Raw genomic sequence first — 23217 nt, 5'->3', positions numbered from 1 at the left:
GAACGTGAAAGAGATCATTACAAACAACGTTCGGAAAGCAAACATGTTGTCTGTCTTTCATTTAGTGAATGAGAGCTCACAGTGAGGACGAAGCCTCTGTGGATCCTGGCGGCCGTCACCGGTTTCTGTTGACTGACATACAGCAGGATCTTGTACTAAAGAAGAGTGCAGACGTTTGTGTGTGTGTTATAAACATTCCCATTTAAGACTTAAGAAAAAGAAAAAGAAAAAGTGATCATTCTAACCTCTTTAGTTGTATGATTTCCAAGCACCGCAGCTCCCAGCTTGCCTTGTTTCACATACTGGCCGTTAACACTAAACACACAAAAACAGTGATCACTGCGTTTCCCTTTTCATTACATCAGTCTGAAAACTAAATCACAGACTATCAGCGCTCAAGATACATCTTTATATGTAAATTCTAGCATGTGCTTTGCTTTGGATATCTGGTTTACAGATCTGTATATATATATATGTATTTCATGCCCTCTTCTTTACACTTATAAAACAAGGGGATGAGTGCCAAACATTAGTCCCAAACTGATGAGTCATCATTAACTCACCCTCATGTCGTTACAAACCGTAAAACTTACAAAGACTTGCAACTTTCCAATGAAGATATAAGTGAAATCTAAGAGATTGACAGCACACGTAACTACCACTTTGACACTTCAAAAAGTTCATAAAGAGATCGTAAAACTAATCCATAGGTATATCGAGCGGTTTAGTCCACATTTTCTGAAGAGACCGGATCGCTTTATATAATGAACAGACTGAATTTAGCTTTTATTCAAGTATAAACATTGATCAGACAGAAGCTCAACCGAACCAAATGTGCTGCGTAACACGAGAATGAACCTCATCGGTTCACGCTTCTCAAACAAGCATACTTGAGCTCCTGTTGACCAGAACTGATGTGTGAGTTGATGAATGTTTGTGAATAAAAGCCTAAATTAAATCTGTTCATAATATAAAGCAATCCAGTCTCTTCAAAAAACTTGGCTTGATTAATGTGGATTCGTTTTATGATATCTTTATTCACTTTTTAAAGAGTCAAAGTGGTAGTTGCGTAGCTGTCAATGGAGGGACAGAAATCTTTCAGATTTCATTAAAAGATCTTCATGTGTGTTTACATTTATGCATTTGACAGACACTTTTATCCAAAGCGACTAACATCGCATTTCAAGATACACATTTTAAATTCTTATCAGTTCTTGCTTTCCCTGGGAATCAAACCCATGACCTTGGCGTTGCCAGCGCCAACGCTCTACTGTTTGAGCTGAACAGATGAACAAAAATCTTACGGGTTTGGAACGACATGTTGCACAATTCATTTTTTGGGAGAGCTATCCCTTTAAATGGATGTAATTCAAAGTCTCTTTTAAAAACATTCAACAGATTGTTGCAGAAGTGAAAGCACTTAAAAAAAATTAAGTGTACAAAAGTAATAGAAGTAAATGTTTTCATTTTATACAAAATGCATATTTTACAAAATAATTTGGCCTCTAAAATAGCTACTAAATCAAAACCATATATAAATAACAAATATATACAAATGAAGAGTTCAGATGCAAAAGCCTCTAAGTGCCATATGAAATTTTCTCCTAGAATGATCATTTTTATCAAGCTCGTATATTTAAGTTAAGTAATTTCACTTAAATTACAATTAATAGGTTATTTTCATTGCCATTTCAGTGAAATAGCTGAACTTAGATATACTGTACGAGCTTGATAAAAATGATCATTCTAGGAGAAAATTTCAGATGGCACTTAGAGGCATCTGAACTCTTCAAATATACATAATATATGTATATGTGTATATATATATAATATACAAAGTTATTTTTCAACTTACTATCTGTAGGCATGTACTGCAGTAGCAAAGAGAACAGCAGGAGGATTCTGGGAAGGGGCTGACTTTTGGTTTGGAGGTCCTGTAAAAACATGGCAGAAAACTCTGCATTAAAGGAGTAGTATCATACCTTTTTTTTCCACATATGGTCCAATTATGGGGAAATTCAGCGCAAACATCGTCTTTGTTTCAACATTTTTGTTTACACTTTAAACAAAGACGTTTTTTTATTTTTTTTTAACCCTATGAGAAAAATCCTTTAAGAACAAAGGCCATTAGATGCTTATGTTTTGATTCATTCACCTGTCTGAAATCTGAAAGTTGCAGTACTTTTAGTTTTAAACCTTTTTATATGGATGAGGGTGGACATTTTAAGTTCTGACAGTCATGGTTGTTTATAGAATTATTCACACACACAATAAAAAAAAAAAGGATGACCATTTGATCCCTCATGATATGACCTAGGTTCCTGTGGTCTTACCTGAGTTGGCCGAGCTCTTGCGGGGCTGTTTGGGAGCCGTGTACTGGAAAGACTCATTACCCTTGCTTGCTGTCTGATCCAGTCCAAAGAGAGAGGCTAACTTTGCTCTGAAATCACAAAAAAGCAGCAAGTAAATCCACTATTACACTTCTCCACTTGTGCGAGATCACATGAGTCTCTGAAGTCTGAACGATGCTCAGTTCTCAAATTAAAGCTGATCTAATTTAGCCTTTGAGTTTTTGATTAAACTTTAAACTGAAGGACCTCAATGAACACCTGTTAGAAACCAGAAAATAAACTCCAGTACAGCCTCTGTAATATCAAACACACATACGGCACTGACCCATGGATCTCTCTCCACTTGTAGTCATTGTCCCGCTGTCCTGCCATGCTCAGCTAGGCCACCAACATTGTGTGCATTCTGACCTGCTGCTTTTTAGCAAAGCTAAGGAATGATAACCAGCTAATCTCCACACATGTGCATGTGAGCTTCGTGCCACTTTTCCAACTGCATGTAATATCAGATCTCTTCAGCGGGTCTTGCAGTGTCAACAACCACACAGGAGGTCCTCGTGACTGTGGCGCCCCGTTCCGATCCGGGACGTCTAACTACAGCATGTGAGCGGCATTAACACTCTCACTTTAGTCTCCGCCTCTCGACAATCCTTCCTAACGGCTTCATATTCCCCAGTTATTACACGGCTCTGTGGAATGCTTGATTCTGATTGGTCAATCGCGCCATCCAACGGTATATTATTCCCGCTGAGAACAGAAACACAGGCTCATCCGGGTCACTGAAGTCAGCGGCGCTATACGCTCGCTATGAACAGTTTTTCTTTGTGGAAGTTTTGCATTTGGTGAGCTAATAAAATATTAAAACTCTGTGTACATTTATTTAAATATGCCATCCAGTATCGTGGACTCGCTCTCTTGTTTCATACAAACGCAGCGGCGGCCATTTTGTGACAACTGTTTTGTACACTGTTGGATTATAAGGTACAAGATACAAACAGGTACGATTTTAAAACAGTTTAATCAATATCTATTCTCTCCATAGTTATTTATGTGGTGAAATGCTGTGTAATAAGTGGTGTGGCTGTATATCGTATATCTCTTAAATGTCCGTCTAGTTTGAACTCGCCGCTGAAACTGCTCTCTCCGCGGAAGCTTTGCGTTTAAAGACCTAATGAAATATTTTAACTCAGATCAATATTTCGTGTCTAATTATTCACTTATGTACCTGTGTAATAAACGAGATAATGTCCATCCAGCCGGTTGTTATCTCAGAATAAACCCCCTTCAGGTGTGTGTGTGTGTGTGTTATCTCAGAATAAACCCCTTCAGGTGTGTGTGCATGTGTGTGTGTGTGTTATCTCAGAATAAACCCCTTCAGGTGTGTGTGTGCGTGCGTGCGTGCGTGCGTGTGTGTTATCTCAGAATAAACCCCTTCAGGTGTGTGTGTGTGTGTGTGTTATCTCAGAATAAACCTTTCAGGTGTGTGTGTGTGTGTGTGTGTGTGTGTGTGTGTGTGTGTGTTATCTCAGAATAAACCCCTTCAGGTGTGTGTGTGTGTGTGTGTGTGTGTTATCTCAGAATAAACCCCTTCAGGTGTGTGTGCGTGCATGTGTGTGTGTGTGTGTGTGTGTGTGTGTGTTATCTCAGAATAAACCCCTTCAGGTGTGTGTGCGTGCATGTGTGTGTGTGTGTGTGTGTGTGTGTGTGTGTTATCTCAGAATTAACCCCTTCAGGCTGATGAAGACCTGATCCTGATCACCCTTTCTGGGTTTATTCTGAGAGAACAACCGGCTGGATGTACATTATCCCTTACTTAACACACATGCATGCTTGGGCCAGGCGGTATGGCAATATATCATTCCGACGGTATAAATTGTCAACCGATGTTGCTATATTGTGTATAAAGGCTTTGCATTGACGTCTCTTTCCCGCAGGAACACACTCCCTCAGCCGGACTGAGTGGCAGAAGAGCTGCTGAGTGACTGGAGTTAATAGAGGAAACTGCGAAAACACGAGCAGAACAAACGATATGAGTTTAAACTGAAGGTTGGACTCGATATAGTGTTCCTTACAACTTACTAAAGATCCAGTGATCCACGGATATTGACATGCCGCCAGGAATCATGTTTCCTGACATTTATATGAGCCTGATTTCGACGCCGGGGAAATACATAAAGCAAATTTGTCTGTGAACGCTTTATATAAATACAATATAGGTCCATGTCCATAATCCTTGTGATCACTGACATCAATGTTATATATATCATCATATCATCCAACACTAAAACTTGTATAGTTTTTTGTCAGTGTTTATTTAAAAACGTCCAATTATGCCGAATATACGCTGGTAAATATTTAATTGATGAGTTGTCAATACAATATATAATACAATATATAGGATATGATTTTACCCCTAAATTTAGCATATTGACACTAAATTAAACCTGCAATCCACCTTTCGCTCCCTGGATCCAGTTGTATCTGTGATTTGCAGACTTAATTTGTTTAATTCATATTTGTGTTATAGCCTAATGCATTTGTCTAATTTGCTTATTTTTATTATTTTAATAACAAAAATAAAAATAACAAAAATAACTATGTTGTGATAAATATGTTTATCGTGAAATAAAATTGAATTGAAAATGTATTAAAATAAAAATGTATTAAGACACTTAAAGGTTTCAAACTGAAAGGGGGGTCAACAAGAGAGTCCTGCGGCCGGGGAAATGTATGACTAAAGTATAATTAAATAATTAAATAAATAATATAAAAGACTAAAATGAATAAGTAAAAATATAAACTATACAAACTTATTAAAACAAACAAATTATTAAATAAATTATACATTTAACGGTACAGTAGAAAAATGTTTTATGTAGCTTGAAAGAAGAGAACATAAATATATTTTACAAATATTTTGGCATATCCACAGTATAAACTGGGTCTTTATACAAGACAGCATATAGGTGCTATTTAAATACCCTCACATGAGAATCATCATATTTAGGGACCGCGGCATCTAAAGCATTGAAATCCACAACTTAAGAAACACTCAGAAATGTCTAGCATTATATAAACCAAAGTTAATTCTGAGAAAACTAGCAGAATTTATTTGCGGATGCCACTTGTTTTGATATTTTGCTGTATAATGCAATCCCACTGAAACATTAATAAGAGTGATTTAATGCTTTTTAGTGTTTAGTGATGTTTCTGGGGCCACCAGTGGGCTGTGAGATTTTGGGAGTTATTATTAGTTAACAATAAAGGCTAGCCTAAAATACTTCATAAGCTGAGATGATTTTAGTGAAACTGGAGAGAGAAACACCCAAACCAAGAGTTACCTTCAGCACGACAGTTAAAAGACCAGACATCATGTGACCAAGCAAGTCATGCCAGAACAAATGTAACATTCAAGTGATGAATGTTTAAAACAACTCGTTGTTTTATTAACACAACAAACGGTTCACTTGTCTGTTAATGTACTTTAGTCGGCAAAAAAGTTTCTGTCATTCATAGGAGAGCTGCAATATATTCGCTATATTAGTACTCGCCATGAGTGACACTTCACTTTCGGTTTCTATTGCACCATAAGTGCTTTAGTTGTTTCAGGTCTAAACATCTAAATAAACTTTATTTCGATAAATAAGCTGAATGAGGTTTTCCTGGAGACTTTCGCCTGCATGATTGTGTCTTTGTCCGTCAGGAATTCACTCACCCTCCAGTGGGAGACAGAAAGTCCCCGTCCTCGTCGTCTGTTGCAAACATGCCTCTGGCTGATCTTCACACCGCGAGACTCTAATGTTACTTATATTACAGATATGAAGTAATGATCGCCTGCATGCGGTGAGGAAATAATATTAACATATAATAATTTTTTCCAAGTCGCTTCCTGGTTCTGCTGGTGTCAGCTGACCCGCCACATGATCACGCGCGCTCTACGTCACGCAGCACTTCCACTCACTCAAATCAAAGTTTTCAATATCAAAATAATTTTTAATAGATAAATCAGGTTTCTTTATATTATTTTTCTTGTTAACTATTGAACTATAACTTGTTTATTGTCCGAAAGTTTGTCTGTTTTTTTGTATCTTACGTTTGTTAAAATTTGCACACACTCACACACACACACACACACACACACACACACAAAAAGGAACTCTGAAGTGAAAAATAAATAAATAAATAAATAAATATAATCTGGACTGAAAGACAGAGGGACTCTGGAGTATTGTTGTATGTTATGACGATGATAATTGTTGTTAGTGTTTTCAAGCATTCAAAAAAAAAGTTTTAATTTTATTTATTGTACGTGTGTTTCTATTTTGTTCTCTCTAAAACTATCTTTATATAGCTGTTAAATGTTGAAAGCTCGAATTAAAAAACAGCGCGAGAAAAAAATAGTCATAAAAGCTAATTTGGAAAATCTAAAATAATTTTCAACGGCTCGCGGAAAGTGAAAGTAGCCCCGTCACGTGACCTACGTCTGCTGCTGCTAAGCAACCAAACTTTACACAATCAGAGACACACGTCCGTTCGCGACTGCGAGTATGTAACGTTAGTCTACTGTGATTTATTTATTTATTTTTTAGCAAATGAGGTAAGTGTTTAAAAGAGTATTTCATGTTTGTGCGTATGGCCTGCTTTGAATTGGAACAAATAACAAGAACGAATTCAATCCAATTCAGTTTTTGCTTCACGAATCCTTTTAAATAGAAAACAAATAAATAAAAAATAGACAGTTGAGGGATTGTCGTTTTGTTTAATAATCGTCACATTGTCATTTTATTCAGTAATTAAATTAATAAAAGCCTGTGATGGGGTCATTGTGGATGTATCTTAGGCCAACTAATAATATTTTATTGGCTAGAAATAGTTAATATATGCTAAAAATCTTTGAACACTCACAGAAAATATATAATCTAATCTTGTATTGTATTATATTAAATATAATATTTAATATTTGTAAGCTAAAACTCATTTAGAAATATTTGATATTATATCATATTATATACAGTATACTACTAAGGGGTAGCCTAGTTGAATACTTGATTCTGATTGGTTGACCTTGGTTCTCACGTTGGTTCTGATCATACTGTCTATGGTTCTGATAAGGTATGGAAAACGCACAGATAAAGTAGTTACAGCAGGTTTTGACCGCATTACAGTTCTACATTACTTCGCCAAATGATCTCAGTTATTTCAAAGGTCTTTACAGCCGACAACAACAAAAGAGCCAAAACACACAACCACACTGACCAAGCAAATAAATATAGTTTTCAAACAATAGGATAAAAACGACAAATTATTTCCATGTTTTTTTTTTTGCCACAGAATTACATTTTATTCTATACAGAAAGCACATACTCTCTTTCTCCCATGCATTCAAACACACACACACATGTAGTCCGGACACACACTTGCACAGAAACGTGTTGTCAACACTGCTCTGACAATTTTAGCAGTAAAATAGTTTAGCAACTTAAAAGCTACATGACATTTCTCACTAGCGATGTAATAACGGCGCTGTTCTTGAAGCAGATAAACTTACAGTTTCGCTATTACTAAAGACGCTGCTGCCGAACACTGTTGAGAGACACATAGACTCAGGTAATTCACACACGCTTAACCTCTCTCTCTCTCTCTGCATTAGTTTGCTATCACAGCAGCGAAGGCTTTGGATGAGATGCGTATGAAATTAGTCCTATACACACAAGAGCGTTTTAAGGACAAAAACCTGACAAATGTCTTAAAGTACAACATCTGAACAATGTTTTAAGGTGTTAACCGTAGTATAAGCGAAATAATCGACTCCGGTCCATTATTGACTCCATTACCACATATACTGTATATAATATTATATAAAAAGAATATTATAAAAGAATATTATATAAAATGCATAAAAACTCATATAAAAAACTCATTAAATCTCACAAATCTGATCAGGTTCAATGTACTACTTTGAAAACTAATATAGAAATATTTATATAATATTATATTATATAATATAATATTTAATATTTATAGACTAAAACTAATCAAGAAATACATAATATTATATAAAATGCATTAAAAACCCATAAAATTCATACAAAAAACATATAAAATCTCACAAATCTGATCAGGTTCAATGTACTACTTTGAAAACTAATATAGAAATATTTATATTATATTATATTATATTATATAAAATATCATATTTAATATGTATAGACTAAAACTCATCAAGAAATATATAATATTCTATCAAATTCATATAAAACTCATATAAAATCTCACAGATCTGACCAGGTTGTCTGCAGTTCTCTGAAAGCTCGTCTCTTTTCCCTGGTGTTTCAGTGTGGATGGAGCTCACTGTTTTAGGGTGCTGTGTTCGCACCCGTGCTGCTGGGACACTGAGTACCGAGGGATCCGAGGAATCACACGCCTCACTCCAGCACGCGTCAAGAGATGCTCTCTCAAAGACCGTGCGTTTGCGTTGCATTTCTGATAACTTCTGCACATCTACATTCTCACTGGATTTCACTGAATGCCTGTGATTTCTGCATAATGTCCTTGTGTCACATAAGCTCCTATTCATTCGAATTTTGCTTGTATAATGCCATAATGTTATTCTGCTTTCTTGTAACACCAACAGAGGTCTTTCCATCTCTGAGTGTTGTCGATGTCTCTGAATGGGCTGGACGGAGGAGACCGATTACAGAAAGGCCATTATTCAGCGCTGACACAGAGGAATCTTTGAACGATCTCACCATACAGACAAAAGACACTGGAAAGATCAAGAGGTGAGTCTAATACGCCATGGCAGTAGTAATTCAGTAAAGTCATCAAAACTATTATTATTCCATCTCTGGTTATTTTCTGGCAGGGCAGATCTTTCCTTCCCAGAATCCATTTCCAGCACGCTCACCGATACACAAAACAAAATAAAGGTATGTGGAGACTTTCAAAACATGCATTTTCATTTTTGGCACTTGTCGTGGAATGTGTGAGAAGTGATGTACTGTAGTCTGGTGATTGATTGATCAGAATGAGTATTAAATCATGACTTGTTTTTGCAGGTAAATACTGTTCACATCAGTCCTTTCACAGGCTGTTCTGAGTTTCCACAGTGTCCAGTGGTCACATGGATTCCCAACCCGCACCACAAGCCTCAGTGGCTCCACCAAAACAAGTAGGCCTTGCTTCCCATTGTATCAGTAAACTATCACTCTTAGAAGAAAAGGTTCTATATAGAAGCTTGAAGGTTCCATCAGGCGCTTTTAGGGGTTCCATCATGGGATCATTTTATGAATTTAGTTTTATATATTTAATTTAGTCTTAGTTCATTTTTAATTAAATTTTACGAATTAAACAGCTCGTAAACATACTTTATCATTAGAAAAAAATTAATAAACATGAAAGTATTATGCAACCATTTAAGACATTTCTCCTTATATAGAACCTTTTTCTTTAAAACAGAGTCAAGAACCCTAGAGTTCTAAATTAACCTTTTTTGGTTAGTCAGTCTGGTTTGCTATATATAGACTAGGTCGATTTTCAGATAATGTGACATTAAGGCATTTTTTAGTAAAAGTTGGCAAACAGACTTTTCTAAGGGTATTTTTTCTGCTGAATCCATTTTTGCTGTTTGCCAAGCTGTATCTCTTATGTGAAACTCAGTAGAGCGCAAACTTCAAGATGACCTCTAAAATGTCAGGAAATTCTATATTTATAAACTTTACATCATGCACGACATCAATTAACGAGAAAGTTTATTTAGGTGGGAATTAAGATACTTGTATGTGACAATGATAATTGCATTATTTCTCATTGTAGTCATGAAAATATCTGTTTTTCTCCTTATTTCAAATGGACAAACAGAATATCTAAAATGCGAGAGTCATTTGTTTGGAGTCACATGCATACTATTGTCTTTGGATCAAAGTGTGTGAATTGAGTTCAGAGTTATCCAAGAGGTTTTTTATTCTACTTTCTACTTTCTATTACTTTCTGCAGTTATTTCCACACATCGTATTTTTCATCAGAATTAATTTTTATATCCAAAGAACGACATGAACCAACACAAAATATTTCCAGTTGTGGAATTGTACCCATGAAGTTGGTCAGATTATAAGATCACCAATTATGGAAGCTGTGTGTAGTTTGAAGCCTGACCGGTCAATGTCATTGGATACTTGCATTATATGCCAAGAATCCAAGAAAGATAAGCTATACAATGCGACAGAACAGGGCCTTTTGACACTAAAAGCAGCTGCACAAAGTAGAGGCAAGCTTCACGATCCTCAACACAGAGAAGCAATTGACAGAGTGCTTCTTGTCCAGAACACAGAACAGCACGTGGTCTGGCACTTGTGCTATGTGTTCGCGGTATCCCCATCCAGAGCGCTGGTCTCTGCATGCGTGGATAATCAACGAATAACCATTGCTTTGCCAGAAGGGGCCGTGAACACGATCACGCAGTCTAGAGCTCCTTCTACGAGAAGACTCTACGCGTCTAAATGGTCAGTGTTCTCCAAATGGTGCGCTACAAAGAGCCTGGACCCACGCACATGTGGGGTTTCGTGGGTGCTCTCCTTTCTTCTAGAGCTGTTGGACAAGGGCAGGTCCCCTTCCACGCTCAAAGTTTGCGTTGCGGCTATTGCAGCGTTTGCAGAGTCGACGCACGGCCGCGCGATAGAAAGGAACGAGCTCATCATCCGCTTCCTTAGAGGAGCCAGGAGGATGAACCCCCCGCGACCCCCTTTGGTTCCTATTTGGGATCTTACTTTGGTCCTAGAGGCCCTGAAAGCATTTCCCTTTAAACCGTTAGAATCCGTGGACCTAAAATACCTTTCGCTCAAGACCGTTTTTCTGATAGCTCTGTCATCAGTAAAACGCGTGGGGGATCTACACACACTATCCGTTAGCCCCGCGTGTCTCGAGTTTGGACCAAATGACTCTAAAGTCATCCTCAAACCGAGACATGGCTATGTCCCCAAAGCGATTGGCACTCCCTTCAGAGCGCAGTTCATCTCCCTATCGGCTCTGCCAGCATCCGATAGCGAGGGCGGTGAAAACCTCCTATGCCCCGTCAGGGCACTGAGAGTTTACATCACACGCTCCGCTGCCTTCAGGCGTTCTGAGCAGCTCTTTGTTTCGTTTGGTGGGCGCACCAAGGGTCTCGCCACCTCGAAACAGAGCCTGTCCAGATGGATAGTGGACGCTATCGCAGCAGCTTATGCGTCCAAACACCTGCAGTGCCCTATGGGCATCAGGGCCCATTCCACTAGAGGCATGGCCTCGTCGTGAGCTTGGTCCAGCGGGATTTCTATTCATGACACTCCCCCTCTACATTTGTTAAGTTTTATAACCTGGAAGTTTCCGCCTTGCAGGCTAGACTTTTATCAGTCTAAGTGGTGTGTATGTTCTGCCCAGTTTGTTCGTGTGCAGGCTACTCTCACGTGACTATTAGCTCTTCTGGTTGAGCTGTACCAAGGGCGATATTCTCTATACATAGACCGGCGGAGCCGCTCTGTATTTCCCTATGAAGTGCTTATGTACATGTGCTGGCCCGCGTTGCTGGCCGCCTGTTTCCCACGTTTTGTGTTCCCCCGGCTTCCCTGGGACTCATGCAGTGGATGCTCGGCGCGCACGGCGTTGACAAGGGGTTCCCGTAGCGTAAGCAATTTAGGCAATACGAGAGAACCTCTCCTAAGAGAACGTACTTGGTTACCTAACGTAACCTCGGTTAGTCAGACAACTGTTTGGAATAGATCAGCTGCAACTGCGCCTTAAGATGTATGAGTGCACGATGTAAATGTAAAAAGTCTCGTCTGCGTTGCTCTGCTGCATGCAAGTGCAAGACAAGTGATGCAGAATGTAGCAATTGCTGAACTGAATAAGAGCACTGCTCTGTGTTGTTGTGATCATATTGGAGAATCTTGTTGTACCATTGTTTAAATAACATTACATTTTATATGCCATGCAGTTCATGTTTTAGTTATTATTCAGCTAATGTTATGTCCAACTTTATAAGGTAATTTTAGGCCAAGTTTACTGTGTTTATTTCCTTTATCTGTTCAAAGCTAATGTTAGTGGTGTGACACATTACCGTGATATGTTTTGTTAATTTGTTAATTTGTCTCAATTCTTAATATTTACAACCAATCTTTCTGAGAATATCTTTTTCATAAATAAACCAAAAGAGAATTTAGTTTGGTTAAATTTAAGTCCTTAAACTTGTTTACATGGACATGTAAATGTTGAAAAGTAATAAACACTCTTAACAATGTAATTGGATGATGGTTTAAGATATAGGCCTTTTGCTGCCACCAGCATGATGTTGATGTTCTTACATGGACATACTCAAATACACAAAATTACAAGTCAGTGTTTACCAGAAATATTGTAAGACAGAATGACTAACTTGTTCTGACTATTCTGTTTGTTTTCTTTACTCAATAAATGCTATAGCACAATAAAAACAGTTTATCTTTGAGCCAGTGCTGAGAAATTTGCTCATTTTGGCGTATGAGGCGGTCATCTTGGATTTTGCACTCTACTGAGTTTCATGTAAGAGATACGGCTTGGCAAACAGCAAAAATGGATTCAGCATAAAAAATACCCCTAGAATAGTCTATTTGCCAACTTTTACTCAAAAATGCCTGAGGATTTTTATTTAGGTACATTTTTGTGATTTCAACCTGGTCTATATATATCATATTACTATAGTACTGCATATTATAGCACTTTTAAAACCACATCTATGAGTATTTATGAGCATGTATTGTATATTTAATAATTCACATGTACAGTGTAATTTTCTATTTGCAATGATCTTTATTAATGTTCGGCATCTGCTTTTCACCTTAAAGGTCTAAATCTCCAAACATTGCTATAAATGAGTTAGTATGCCTTCCATCTTGTCAAATGTCCAAGTCATCCAAAGCGGTGAGTAATTAGGGAAGGGGTCTGATACGTTTATACAGCCGTGATAATTTGAAGGCAGAGCACTTTTTTTAGAGATCATAGATTTGGTAAATGCAAAAGAAATATATTTATCATTCCTTTTTCCTTTTCAGGCTAACCTGCGGAAGAGGTGTAATGTTGGTAAAAGGAGGGAGCAGAGAGGGAGTAACTCGACACTAGAGAGCGCCGGCACCCCACGGTGGCTGGGCATCAGCTTTCCTCCCATCCCGAATCATCTCTCCCGCAACATTCCCTTCAAAGGTCAGCACAGAAGCTTCGGGATACAGCTGCCCTTTGGCTTTGCCTAACTGATATCAAATAAAAGAATTCTCAGTTTTGTAATTTAAATGGAATATTAGAGCATTACCAACTTAACAAAATGAATGCATGTGGCCATGCCAGCACAACAGCCAATAAGGCCTCCAGAGCACAACACTTTGTGTATATATTTATATATAAATGGCCACAGCATGTTATAAAATGATGATGAACTATTATTATGGGTGTTCACACTTGTAGTTCAGTTTTTGGTTCATTTGGTCCAGACCAATAAAAAAAGAAGATATATATATATATATATATATATATATATATATATATGTAAATTTAGTCCTGGTCCGATTAGCGTTTACATTGGCATTTTTATGACAGAACCAAAAGATTCCGAACCTATAGGCATAGGGATACGTTCACAACCTGATTGGTCGGCTTTTATGACGAATTGCCTATTTTGAGACTGAACTTACCGAAACAGCGCTGTGTTCTGGGCTAAATGCGCTCGCTGTATGTGCGTAGCTACATATAATGGTATTTTGATCAGCTGAGAACTTGTGTAGAGCTTATTAAATGTGTAAAGGAGTCAAAACACGCCAGGAATCCCTCCGTCACACACACACACAGATCTGCTGCGAGGAGACGTGGTTCTGATGCCTGTACTGAACTGTGATGGACAACATCACGACTATGATGAGAAAAAACAGTCCTTTTTAGGGTTGCATCTTCCTGTTTTTGGTTGGTTTACATGTCTTTGGTCCATATTGCGTTCATATTTCATTCGAACCGCACCAGAGTTGGTTTGGAAGCGGATCGAGACTCATCTTTTCAGCGTCTCGGTCCGTTTGTTTGGTGGCTCCAGAGTTCGGATGGCAGCGTTCACACTTATTCAAATCAGCCGCACTAACAGAGCAATCGCACCAGGGTTTGGTTAATCCAACCAAACATGCCAAGTGTGAACACACCCTAAAAGTCCCCCTGTGGTGAAAATCAAGCTTTTAATGTTGTTTATGTGTCTATGTGGTATTTTTAATATGCTTTAAGACAAACCATGTGTAAATTCATAAGTCGACACCATTGCTGAGTATTTCCTCCTTAAAACTGCAGTGAACCAAAGACAGTCTCAAAAACACGCTTTGAAATCGCTGGTGTTTCTGACATCACAAACTACCTTGTAACCAATCAGATCAACGTGTGATCGCCAACCAGTGGATCTCTGAGCTGAGTGAGTGAGTGGAGGCGGGGCTCATTTGCATATTCATAGAACCGTGTATACTAAATGAGGCAAGGGTGTCGAGTTACATTCAAGATATTTTAAGCCATGAAGAAACTTCTTTCAAGGAAAAAGGTTTAAATATGTCATTTTGGTGACCCAAGATGAGTTTTAAGGGATAAAATGAATCAGGGGGACTAATTCCGCTTTGATCCCAGAGGCTACAGTATTTGCTCTAGTTGCACCAGATGCTTCATAGGGTGAAGTCAGGTAAACTGCTTGACTTTTTTTGGCCAAATCATCTAGAGCAGCATTAAAATGTTTCTCAATGTGCTCTTTTGTGTCACAAAACCCCAATTTCATAATATGTCTGTTTGTATGTATTCTTTCCTTTTCTTTCTGTCTCTCCCACTCATCTATCCACAGATAGTGGGTGTGGATCACTGGACCAAAAACTCCCAAGCCTAACCACAACACACCCAAACCATCACCGTCTCAGTGCGACCTTAAGCCTGAGTTTAGGATCAGTGACGTGCTGGAGGGGCAACTGAAACAGACCTATAGATGGGTCTAAAATCTGCTAAATCTGTTCCATAAGTAGGTAGTTGTGTCCAGTGATTCAGTGCACTTTTGTCTTGAAAGACTTTTTATATTTTAAAAATAGTCTAACTTTGACAAATAACTGAAGTGTAGCCTATAATGATAGTAAACAGCAGGTGGCTAAATCAGGGAGATTCAAATCTTAACTGAACTGAACTTGCAAAGTGAATAAATAGAATTTAAAGTGAGTTCAGCTGATATGTGCTGCATGTATAAATCCACATTTGACAACTAATAATAACATACATTATGTTACATACATACTCTATTATTCAAATGTTTGCCATCAATCTCATTTATCTTTTTAAAGAAATCCATTCATACCCTGCCAAAAAATCCAGCATTTCTTGACCAGCGAGAATCCTAGACCAGATCTAATCAGCAAAACCCAGCCTGGACAAACATCAGTTGAATTCTTGCTGGTTTGTGCAACATTTTTCAGCAGGATATGTACAACTAGATATTTAGTATTTAGTTCAAATTTCAGTTTTGAAAAAAAAAGTAATTAATCAGAATATTCAGCTACTTTTGATTGGCCGCCAGTGGAGAAAGAAGCTTTTTGGGTTCAGATGGTGTAGTTACTACATCTACCGGCTGCTATTGCTAACAGGCCAAACCTTGACCCTTTGGTACAAACACACGCACAGCTGCAGTGTCCTCCCCAGGTCGCTTCTCACACCCAGCTCTGTCTCTGTTCCAGGTAACCTCCCGTCTCACCGCACACATGACCACACGCCCATTGCACTTGTTTTTCCATTCGCACAGAGATTTTAAGTGTTTATATAGGAGAGAATGGGCGAAAAACACTGAGAGAGAGAGTGAGTTCTGTGCACTGGGATTTCCACAGTTGACATCCAGGTTTGTTCCTCACTGCTGCTCACAGATGCTGAGACACTATAAACATAACGTTTGTGGCACAGGCCAGGTGTGACCGACTACAACTCTGGGTGACATGCGACATCCACCCAAATGAAGAGGTCATTTACTGCATGGATAGCATGACATTTGTTTGTCAGCGAGGTTCCTCCCATGTGTGCAGGTGTTTCCTTTAATTATGCATCTGAATCATATCATTTATTATGGCTGTTTTCAGAATTAAATATTAATTTGCTACTTACTGGATAATACAGTATGTATTATACACTGTCTATTATAGTAAAAATAGTCATCATTTAATTATCGTATGTAATTTTAATATGCAAGAATTATGAAAAAAGCAATGTGTTATTATAAGTTCTAATTAGCATCAAACACATGCAATTTTCTCTTCCTTTTTACATTATTTTTATTGATTTTTGTGCTGAAATGGAAGTGAAAATGGCAGCGAATCCATTTGATAGAAATCACTCGAACACATGTCTAAACTCGTAAATAGGAACTTCAACACTAAATTGGTCACTACATTTAACTTAAATGTATTAACTAAAATTCTCACATGACCTCATGAAGTCATGCAAGTTGTCATCATGGAAATAAACTTATTTCGCATTTTAATAAAAAATTTTACTATCAAATCATGAGTCAAGATTTTTTTTTTCTATTTCTTTTTCATTTGTCACACTGGAAATGAAAGGTCTAGTTGAACGCGTTGCATTGTGGGATTAGTAGTATTCCAGCTAATATATGTTCTAATAACTTTTTGCTGTTATTTCTAAATGTTTTCTGAACTTTCAAAATGTTTTTTTTTTTTAAATGCTTTAAAAATGTTTAAATCATTCTGCAAACAGTACTGTGATGTTACTTTTGAATGTTCTCTAAACATTCTGAAACAAGTAGTAATATTAAAAAAGTATTCCACAAACATTTTATAGAACGTTTTGAGAATATTATTAAAGCCCAGTGCTGTAGCAGGTGATCCGGTCACTTTTCGCCTACTGTTTTATGAATTCTATGAATTCAGATATACTTTGTCGAGTCCAAGACCAGGACTAGTCAAGACCGAGTCCAAAGAGGTTTGAGTCCAAGACCAGGACTAGTCAAGACCGAGTCCAAAGAGTTTGAGTCCAAGACCAGGACTAGTCAAGACCGAGTCCAAAGAGGTTTGAGTCCAAGACCAGGACTAGTCAAGACCGAGTCCAAAGAGGTTTGAGTCCAAGACCAGGACTAGTCAACCGAGTCCAAAGAGGTTAGAGTCCAAGACCAGGACTAGTCAACCGAGTCCAAAGAGGATCGAGTCCAAGACCAGGACTAGTCAAGACCGAGTCCAAGACCAGGACTAGTCAACTGAGTCCAAAGAGGTTAGAGTCCAAGACCAGGACTAGTCAAGACCGAGTCCAAAGAGGTTTGAGTCCAAGTCAAGACCAAGTCAAACTGAGACAGTCAAAACAGAGACAGAAAAAAAAAATCTCTTCAAGACCACGTACTTAACTATTGATAATTTATGTGATGTGATGCATATCTTCTATTCTAAGATAATAATTTTGGACTCAACCGAGTCCAAAGAGGTTCGAGTCCAAGACCAGGACTAGTCAAGACCGAGTCCAAAGAGGTTCGAGTCCAAGACCAGGACTAGTCAAGACCGAGTCCAAAGAGGTTCGAGTCTAAGACCAGGACTAGTCAAGACCGAGTCCAAAGAGGTTCGAGTCCAAGACCAGGACTAGTCAAGACAGAGTCCAAAGAGGTTAGATTCCAAGACCAGGACTAGTCAAGGCCGAGTCCAAAGAGGTTAGAGTACAAGACCAGGACTAATCAAGGCCGAGTCCAAAGAGGTTCGAGACCAAGACCAGGACTAGTCAAGACCGAGTCCAAAGAGGTTCGAGTCCAAGACCAGGATTAGTCAAAACCGAGTCCAAAGAGGTTCGAGTCCAAGACCAGGACTAGCCAGGGCCGAGTCCAAAGAGGTTCGAGTCCATGACCAGGACTAGTCAAGACCAAGTCCAAAGAGGTTCGAGTCCAAGACCAGGACTAGTCAACCGAGTCCAAAGAGGTTCGAGTCCAAGACCAGGACTAGTCAAGACCGAGTCCAAAGAGGTTCGAGTCCAAGACCAGGACTAGTCAAGACCGAGTCCAAAGAGGTTTGAGTCCAAGACCAGGACTAGTCAACCGAGTCCAAAGAGGTTCGAGTCCAAGACCAGGACTAGTCAAGACAGAGTCCAAAGAGGTTAGATTCCAAGACCAGGACTAGTCAAGGCCGAGTCCAAAGAGGTTAGAGTCCAAGACCAGGACTAATCAAGGCCGAGTCCAAAGAGGTTCGAGACCAAGACCAGGACTAGTCAAGACCGAGTCCAAAGAGGTTCGAGTCCAAGACCAGGATTAGTCAAAACCGAGTCCAAAGAGGTTCGAGTCCAAGACCAGGACTAGCCAGGGCCGAGTCCAAAGAGGTTCGAGTCCAAGACCAGGACTAGTCAAGACCAAGTCCAAAGAGGTTCGAGTCCAAGACCAGGACTAGTCAACCGAGTCCAAAGAGGTTCGAGTGCAAGACCAGGACTAGTCAAGACCGAGTCCAAAGAGGTTCGAGTCCAAGACCAGGACTAGTCAAGGCCGAGTCCAAAGAGGTTTGAGACCAAGACCAGGACTAGTCAGGACCGAGTCCAAAGAGGTTCGAGTCCAAGACCAGGACTAGTCAAGACCGAGTCCAAAGAGGTTCGAGTCCAAGACCAGAACTAGTCAAGACCGAGTCCAAAGAGGTTCGAGTCCAAGTCAAGATTAAGTCAAACTGAGGCAGTCAAGACTGAGACAGAAAAAAAAAAAATCTCTTCAAGACCACGTACTAAACTATTGATAATTTATGTGATGTGAGAGACAGCATATCTTCTATTCTAAGATAATCATTTTGCATTATTATTTGTAATGATCAAAAACCATGTGGCATATTAAAGTGTGCATTTTAGCTGCCTGGTTGTTATTAAATGCAGGCCCCTTCAGGTTTAGAATATAATATTTGAATATAACTAAATGTTGTTTCTAGAGCAGCAACATTACAGTTTACAGCAGCAAATTCACTATTGTCTTTTTACTCATGAAGGTGTATTGCACATATTACAGTAATAAACGTTGTCAACTCGCTTCTTCACTACAGCTGTGTGTGTGTGTGTGTGTGTGTGTGTGTGTGTGTGTGTGTGTGTATGCGTGTGCGTGTGTTTGTGTGTGTGTGTGCTGCCCGGTCTGATGCCCCACGGCCCGTTTAATAGCATTTTTCGGTGCCTATCACTAAATAACATGTTCATATCGCAATGACATTGAAAATACGATTCATCTTTCAGCCCTGCTTTCTAACCTCATAAAAATACTCAAATGCTTTTCAAATGCACTTTTGTGTTTGGGATGGTCCATGCCTGCCGTTCCCAGGCGACCAATGTCAATTCCCATTCTAGATGGATTGTGAATTAAACCAGTAACGTTACCTGTTTTCTGAACAAGCACGCTCCATCAATGGTTTTGTTTTGAAGGAGAAAAAAGCATATGCTGGACTCGGTCGAGACCAACTAAAACATTTGGCGAGACCAATGACCAAGTCCAAGACAAGTCAGAAATGATAGAAAACCGTCTCGAGTCCGGACTCGAGTAGGCTAGGCTACTACAGCACTATATGGAAGTAAGCATAGCTATTCGGACGGAGCACAGATAACTTTGAACGATCTATGATACTACGGTTTGTTAATAAATTTGAAAGAACCTTGTCAGAATATTTCCTATTTGCTGGGATTAGAGTGTGTTCTGGTGTACTGCACATTTGAGAAAATGTTGTGTTGTCCACGCATACAAAACATTTGCATAAAGTGCACTGTATAGCCTACATACTATATAATACACAAATACCGGTAGTAAGATTACTGTGATGGTACAAACAGCATGTGTCTCTTAATTTGGTCAGGTGGCAATGCATGACTGAAACAAACACATCTCAGAAAGACAAACCAAGCCGCTGTTTTACTTCTGAACAGAGCTGCAGTAAAGTGCTAGGCACACAACACGGCTAGACACGTCATTGACTGCCAGTGTTTGTTTTGACCAGACACTCAAAGCCATCGGACTGACCACAAGCCCCTCTGACCTTCAAACACACTTAAAAGAGAAATGTGATAAAATGACAATGCCAGAGAGATTTGTGTGGTTGCTTGGAAGAGGACCTCACAACTACCATCCTACTCCTAAAGCAGTGCCCCGCTCACTCCTATCTGTCGTTGCATACTGTTTCACTTTTGTTATATTCAGTGCATTGTGCATTTCCGTTAGCAGTACACTAGTGTTACATTCCAGATTTAAGTGAGGTTGTGTGTGAGTGAAGCTCCTTTATTAAGCTTTCTAAAGTGTGTGTGTGATTATATGTGTTGACCTAATTGCATCAGGTAAGCTTTGACTTTGCAGAGGATAAAGGCGTCTTTTGAGGGCCGGTGACTCAGGGAAAGTCTGAGAGCCTCCACAGGCAAACAGATTTCATTCAGGCCGGCCGTCAGCTCTCATAGTTAAATTAGCGTAAGAACCAACCAAGCCGTTTAAGCAAATAGATGACCTGATGGGTAGAGCAGGAACGCGAGTCATTAAAGTGAAATAAATAACTGCTTGTGGGATTGTGGATTGTAAATGTGCAATAGCAGTGATGTGAATCAGTTTCTTGCATTTCTTGTATTTGCTCCATTTGCCATAATTATCCAGCAGGACCATTGCCAGGAGGCAATCGGGAACATTGTGCTGGTCCCACTATACATTAATTTGGGCTCAAAATGGGTTCAAAATGTTCGAAAATGCAATTGCAATTTCTGTCCTGCGTCAAAACATGAGTGTGACCTGAAGATATTTAGCTAATGAGATGATCGTGTCAGAAGAATAGCATGAGAACTTTATTATGTCTGGTCTCTTGTATCATCTCAGAGAGCTTTTATTGTGTATTACGCATGTGCAGTAAGGTGATTTAGCATTTTTACGCCATCTCAGTGTAGACGAGAAACTTTTGAAAAACACGGTAATGTTGACGGACTTTCTGTCAATATTACACCTTTAAAACACTTTCCGTCAATGCTAAAAAATGCTAAATCACCTTTTTACGCCATCTTGCCCCTTTTCATAAGATGTAATATAAATCTATGGTGTCTCCAGAATGTGTCTGTGAAATTTCAGCTCAAAATACCTCCCAGTTCATTTATTATATCTTGTCAAATTTGCCCCTTTTTGTGGTGTGAGCAAAAACGTGCTGTTTTTGTACGTGTCCCTTTAAATGCAAATGAGCTGCTGCTCCCGCCCCCGTTCAGAAGACGATCGATCCTTTTACACGAACTTCGGATACAATAACAAAACGCAAATAATCTCACTCATCTAAAATCTCAGAAATAACAGTAGCGAGTGCAGCCTTACGGAGAGACTCAGGAAGAGTTTCACTTTTAGACGCACCTGGACGTTTCTGAATGGTTAGTGGAAACATGTATGTAGTTGTTGTGGATCTACATTGATTCATCTCATCGACTTTCATGAACCGTCATGTTTAACTTTTACACAAGTTGACAGTTCCCTGAGGTCTTGATAAGGCAGCTGTGACAGTTTTTGGTCAACAGTGTTCAGTGCTCGTCTGTGCTCAACGACAGAACAGTTTCATGCTTTGCTGGAACTTTTGCCATTGCGTTAGAACTGGTCACTGTTGTCGCTTGCGAAACCAAACGGCGGCTCCGTGGGTGGAAACGTGCAGATAAAGGGGCGGCAATATTATAATAAGATCTCCGTTCTATGTCACACAAGGCGTGCAAAATCTGATCGGCTTATTTTTTTACATGTTTGCAGAGAAAGGCTCATCAAAACAGTAGCTGTGTTTCAATTTTCACGTTTTCTGGGTTGGAAGATGCACCAGGGACCCGATTATAGCACTTAAACACGGAAAAAGTCCGATTTTCATTGATATGTCCCCTTTAAAATAAAAATGCTGTTTTCAGTCATGTAGATGTGGCCACAGATGACTCATTTGGGTCTTGAAGGGGCTCACCCATAAAATAATATCCTGGGCCTTGTGAATTTAGTTAGTTTGATAAAGAGATGGCCATGAGGTCAACGTTTACAAGCAGGCTTTCACTGTGTCCTGTGTGAGGATGTGTTCTCAGCAGTGTTTGTTTGCTGGTAACTCTCTGTGATAACATTTTTCCTCATGAAATCAACAGGCTGTGCTCTGTAGGAGAAAGTGGTTTTCCCCGTTGCGTTCCTCCTCAAACAGCCAGGCCTGTGTGAGAGCGCATTGCCTCAGAAACCCCGACACTTTACCCGCTTTGAAAACACTGTTTACCTTATTTTCTGTGTGCTCAGCACTGCAGACACAGCCAGATTCACCAGTAGAATGAAAAAATTGGGTTTCTGGACACTGGATTCTTACAGTGAAGTGAATCGACTTCAGCGAGACGGTCTGACAAACCCATAGACATCCAGATCATCCTTTTGTGACAAAATGGCAAGACCTGCCAAACTAGCAAGCTGTAATCTGATTGGCTAGCTTCTGTGTGATTTCTTGAGGTCAGGATGAGGTCTTCCAGAAAACACTTAAAGTCCCCCTGTGGTGAAAATCAAGCTTTTAATGTTGTTTATATGTCTATGTGGGGTTTTTAATATGCTTTAAGACTAACCATGTGTAAATTCATAAGTCGACACCATTGCTGAGTATTTTCTCCTTAAAACTGCAGTGAACCAAAGACAGTCTCAAAAACACGCTTTGAAATCGCTGGTGTTTCTGACGTCACAAACTACCTTGTAACCAATCAGGTCAATGTGTGAAACAACGGCAGATTTGACATCCTTCTCTGTTTTTTTCCTCTTTTGAAAAAAAAAATCACTATCATGGATTTTATTATTTTGCTATTGATGCAAATGGGGCCACAAAATGATATTACCCAATATTACACACACTTGAATGTGCGAAACATT

At 39.1% G+C, this 23217-nt stretch overlaps 2 protein-coding genes across 3 annotated transcripts in view; one reads left to right on the top strand and one right to left on the bottom strand.

Moving 5' to 3' along the window:
- Positions 1 to 6287, bottom strand: part of fkbp15b (FKBP prolyl isomerase family member 15b) — a 37237-nt gene extending 30950 nt beyond the window's left edge. For both annotated transcript variants that reach the window (XM_084389845.1, XM_084389846.1), the window contains exons 1-5: positions 6064 to 6287; positions 2334 to 2440; positions 1856 to 1934; positions 246 to 315; positions 81 to 155 (exon numbers count right to left, since the gene is read on the bottom strand). In XM_084389845.1, the coding sequence (XP_084245971.1) occupies positions 81 to 155; positions 246 to 315; positions 1856 to 1934; positions 2334 to 2440; positions 6064 to 6113 (381 nt within the window). In that variant the 5' untranslated portion in view covers positions 6114 to 6287. The remainder of the gene's footprint in view (positions 1 to 80; positions 156 to 245; positions 316 to 1855; positions 1935 to 2333; positions 2441 to 6063) is intronic.
- A 571-nt stretch (positions 6288 to 6858) lies between these two features.
- On the top strand, positions 6859 to 16627 carry LOC311278793 (uncharacterized protein). Its single transcript, XM_084389837.1, has 9 exons — positions 6859 to 6945; positions 8685 to 8812; positions 8983 to 9130; positions 9214 to 9277; positions 9407 to 9519; positions 13202 to 13277; positions 13409 to 13556; positions 15208 to 15378; positions 16082 to 16627. The coding sequence occupies exons 1-8, from the start codon at positions 6941 to 6943 to the stop codon at positions 15330 to 15332; spliced, it is 807 nt and encodes a 268-aa protein (XP_084245963.1). The 5' UTR covers positions 6859 to 6940; the 3' UTR covers positions 15333 to 15378; positions 16082 to 16627.
- The last annotated feature ends 6590 nt before the right edge of the window (positions 16628 to 23217 follow it).

The sequence above is a fragment of the Rutilus rutilus genome (genome assembly GCF_951802725.1).
Source record: "Rutilus rutilus genome assembly, chromosome: 19".
Taxonomy (NCBI): Eukaryota; Metazoa; Chordata; class Actinopteri; order Cypriniformes; family Leuciscidae; genus Rutilus; species Rutilus rutilus.
Note: the sequence above shows the minus strand (reverse complement) of the source record. Positions and strands in the feature narration are given on the sequence as shown.

What these genes read in the sequence shown, in the direction of transcription:
- LOC311278793 (XM_084389837.1), top strand. An exon ending in GAGATGCTCTCTCAAAGACC is followed by an intron (nt 8,813 to 8,982) that starts GTGCGTTTGCGT and finishes TAACACCAACAG; the next exon opens with AGGTCTTTCCATCTCTGAGT. An exon ending in CCGCAACATTCCCTTCAAAG is followed by an intron (nt 13,557 to 15,207) that starts GTCAGCACAGAA and finishes ATCTATCCACAG; the next exon opens with ATAGTGGGTGTGGATCACTG.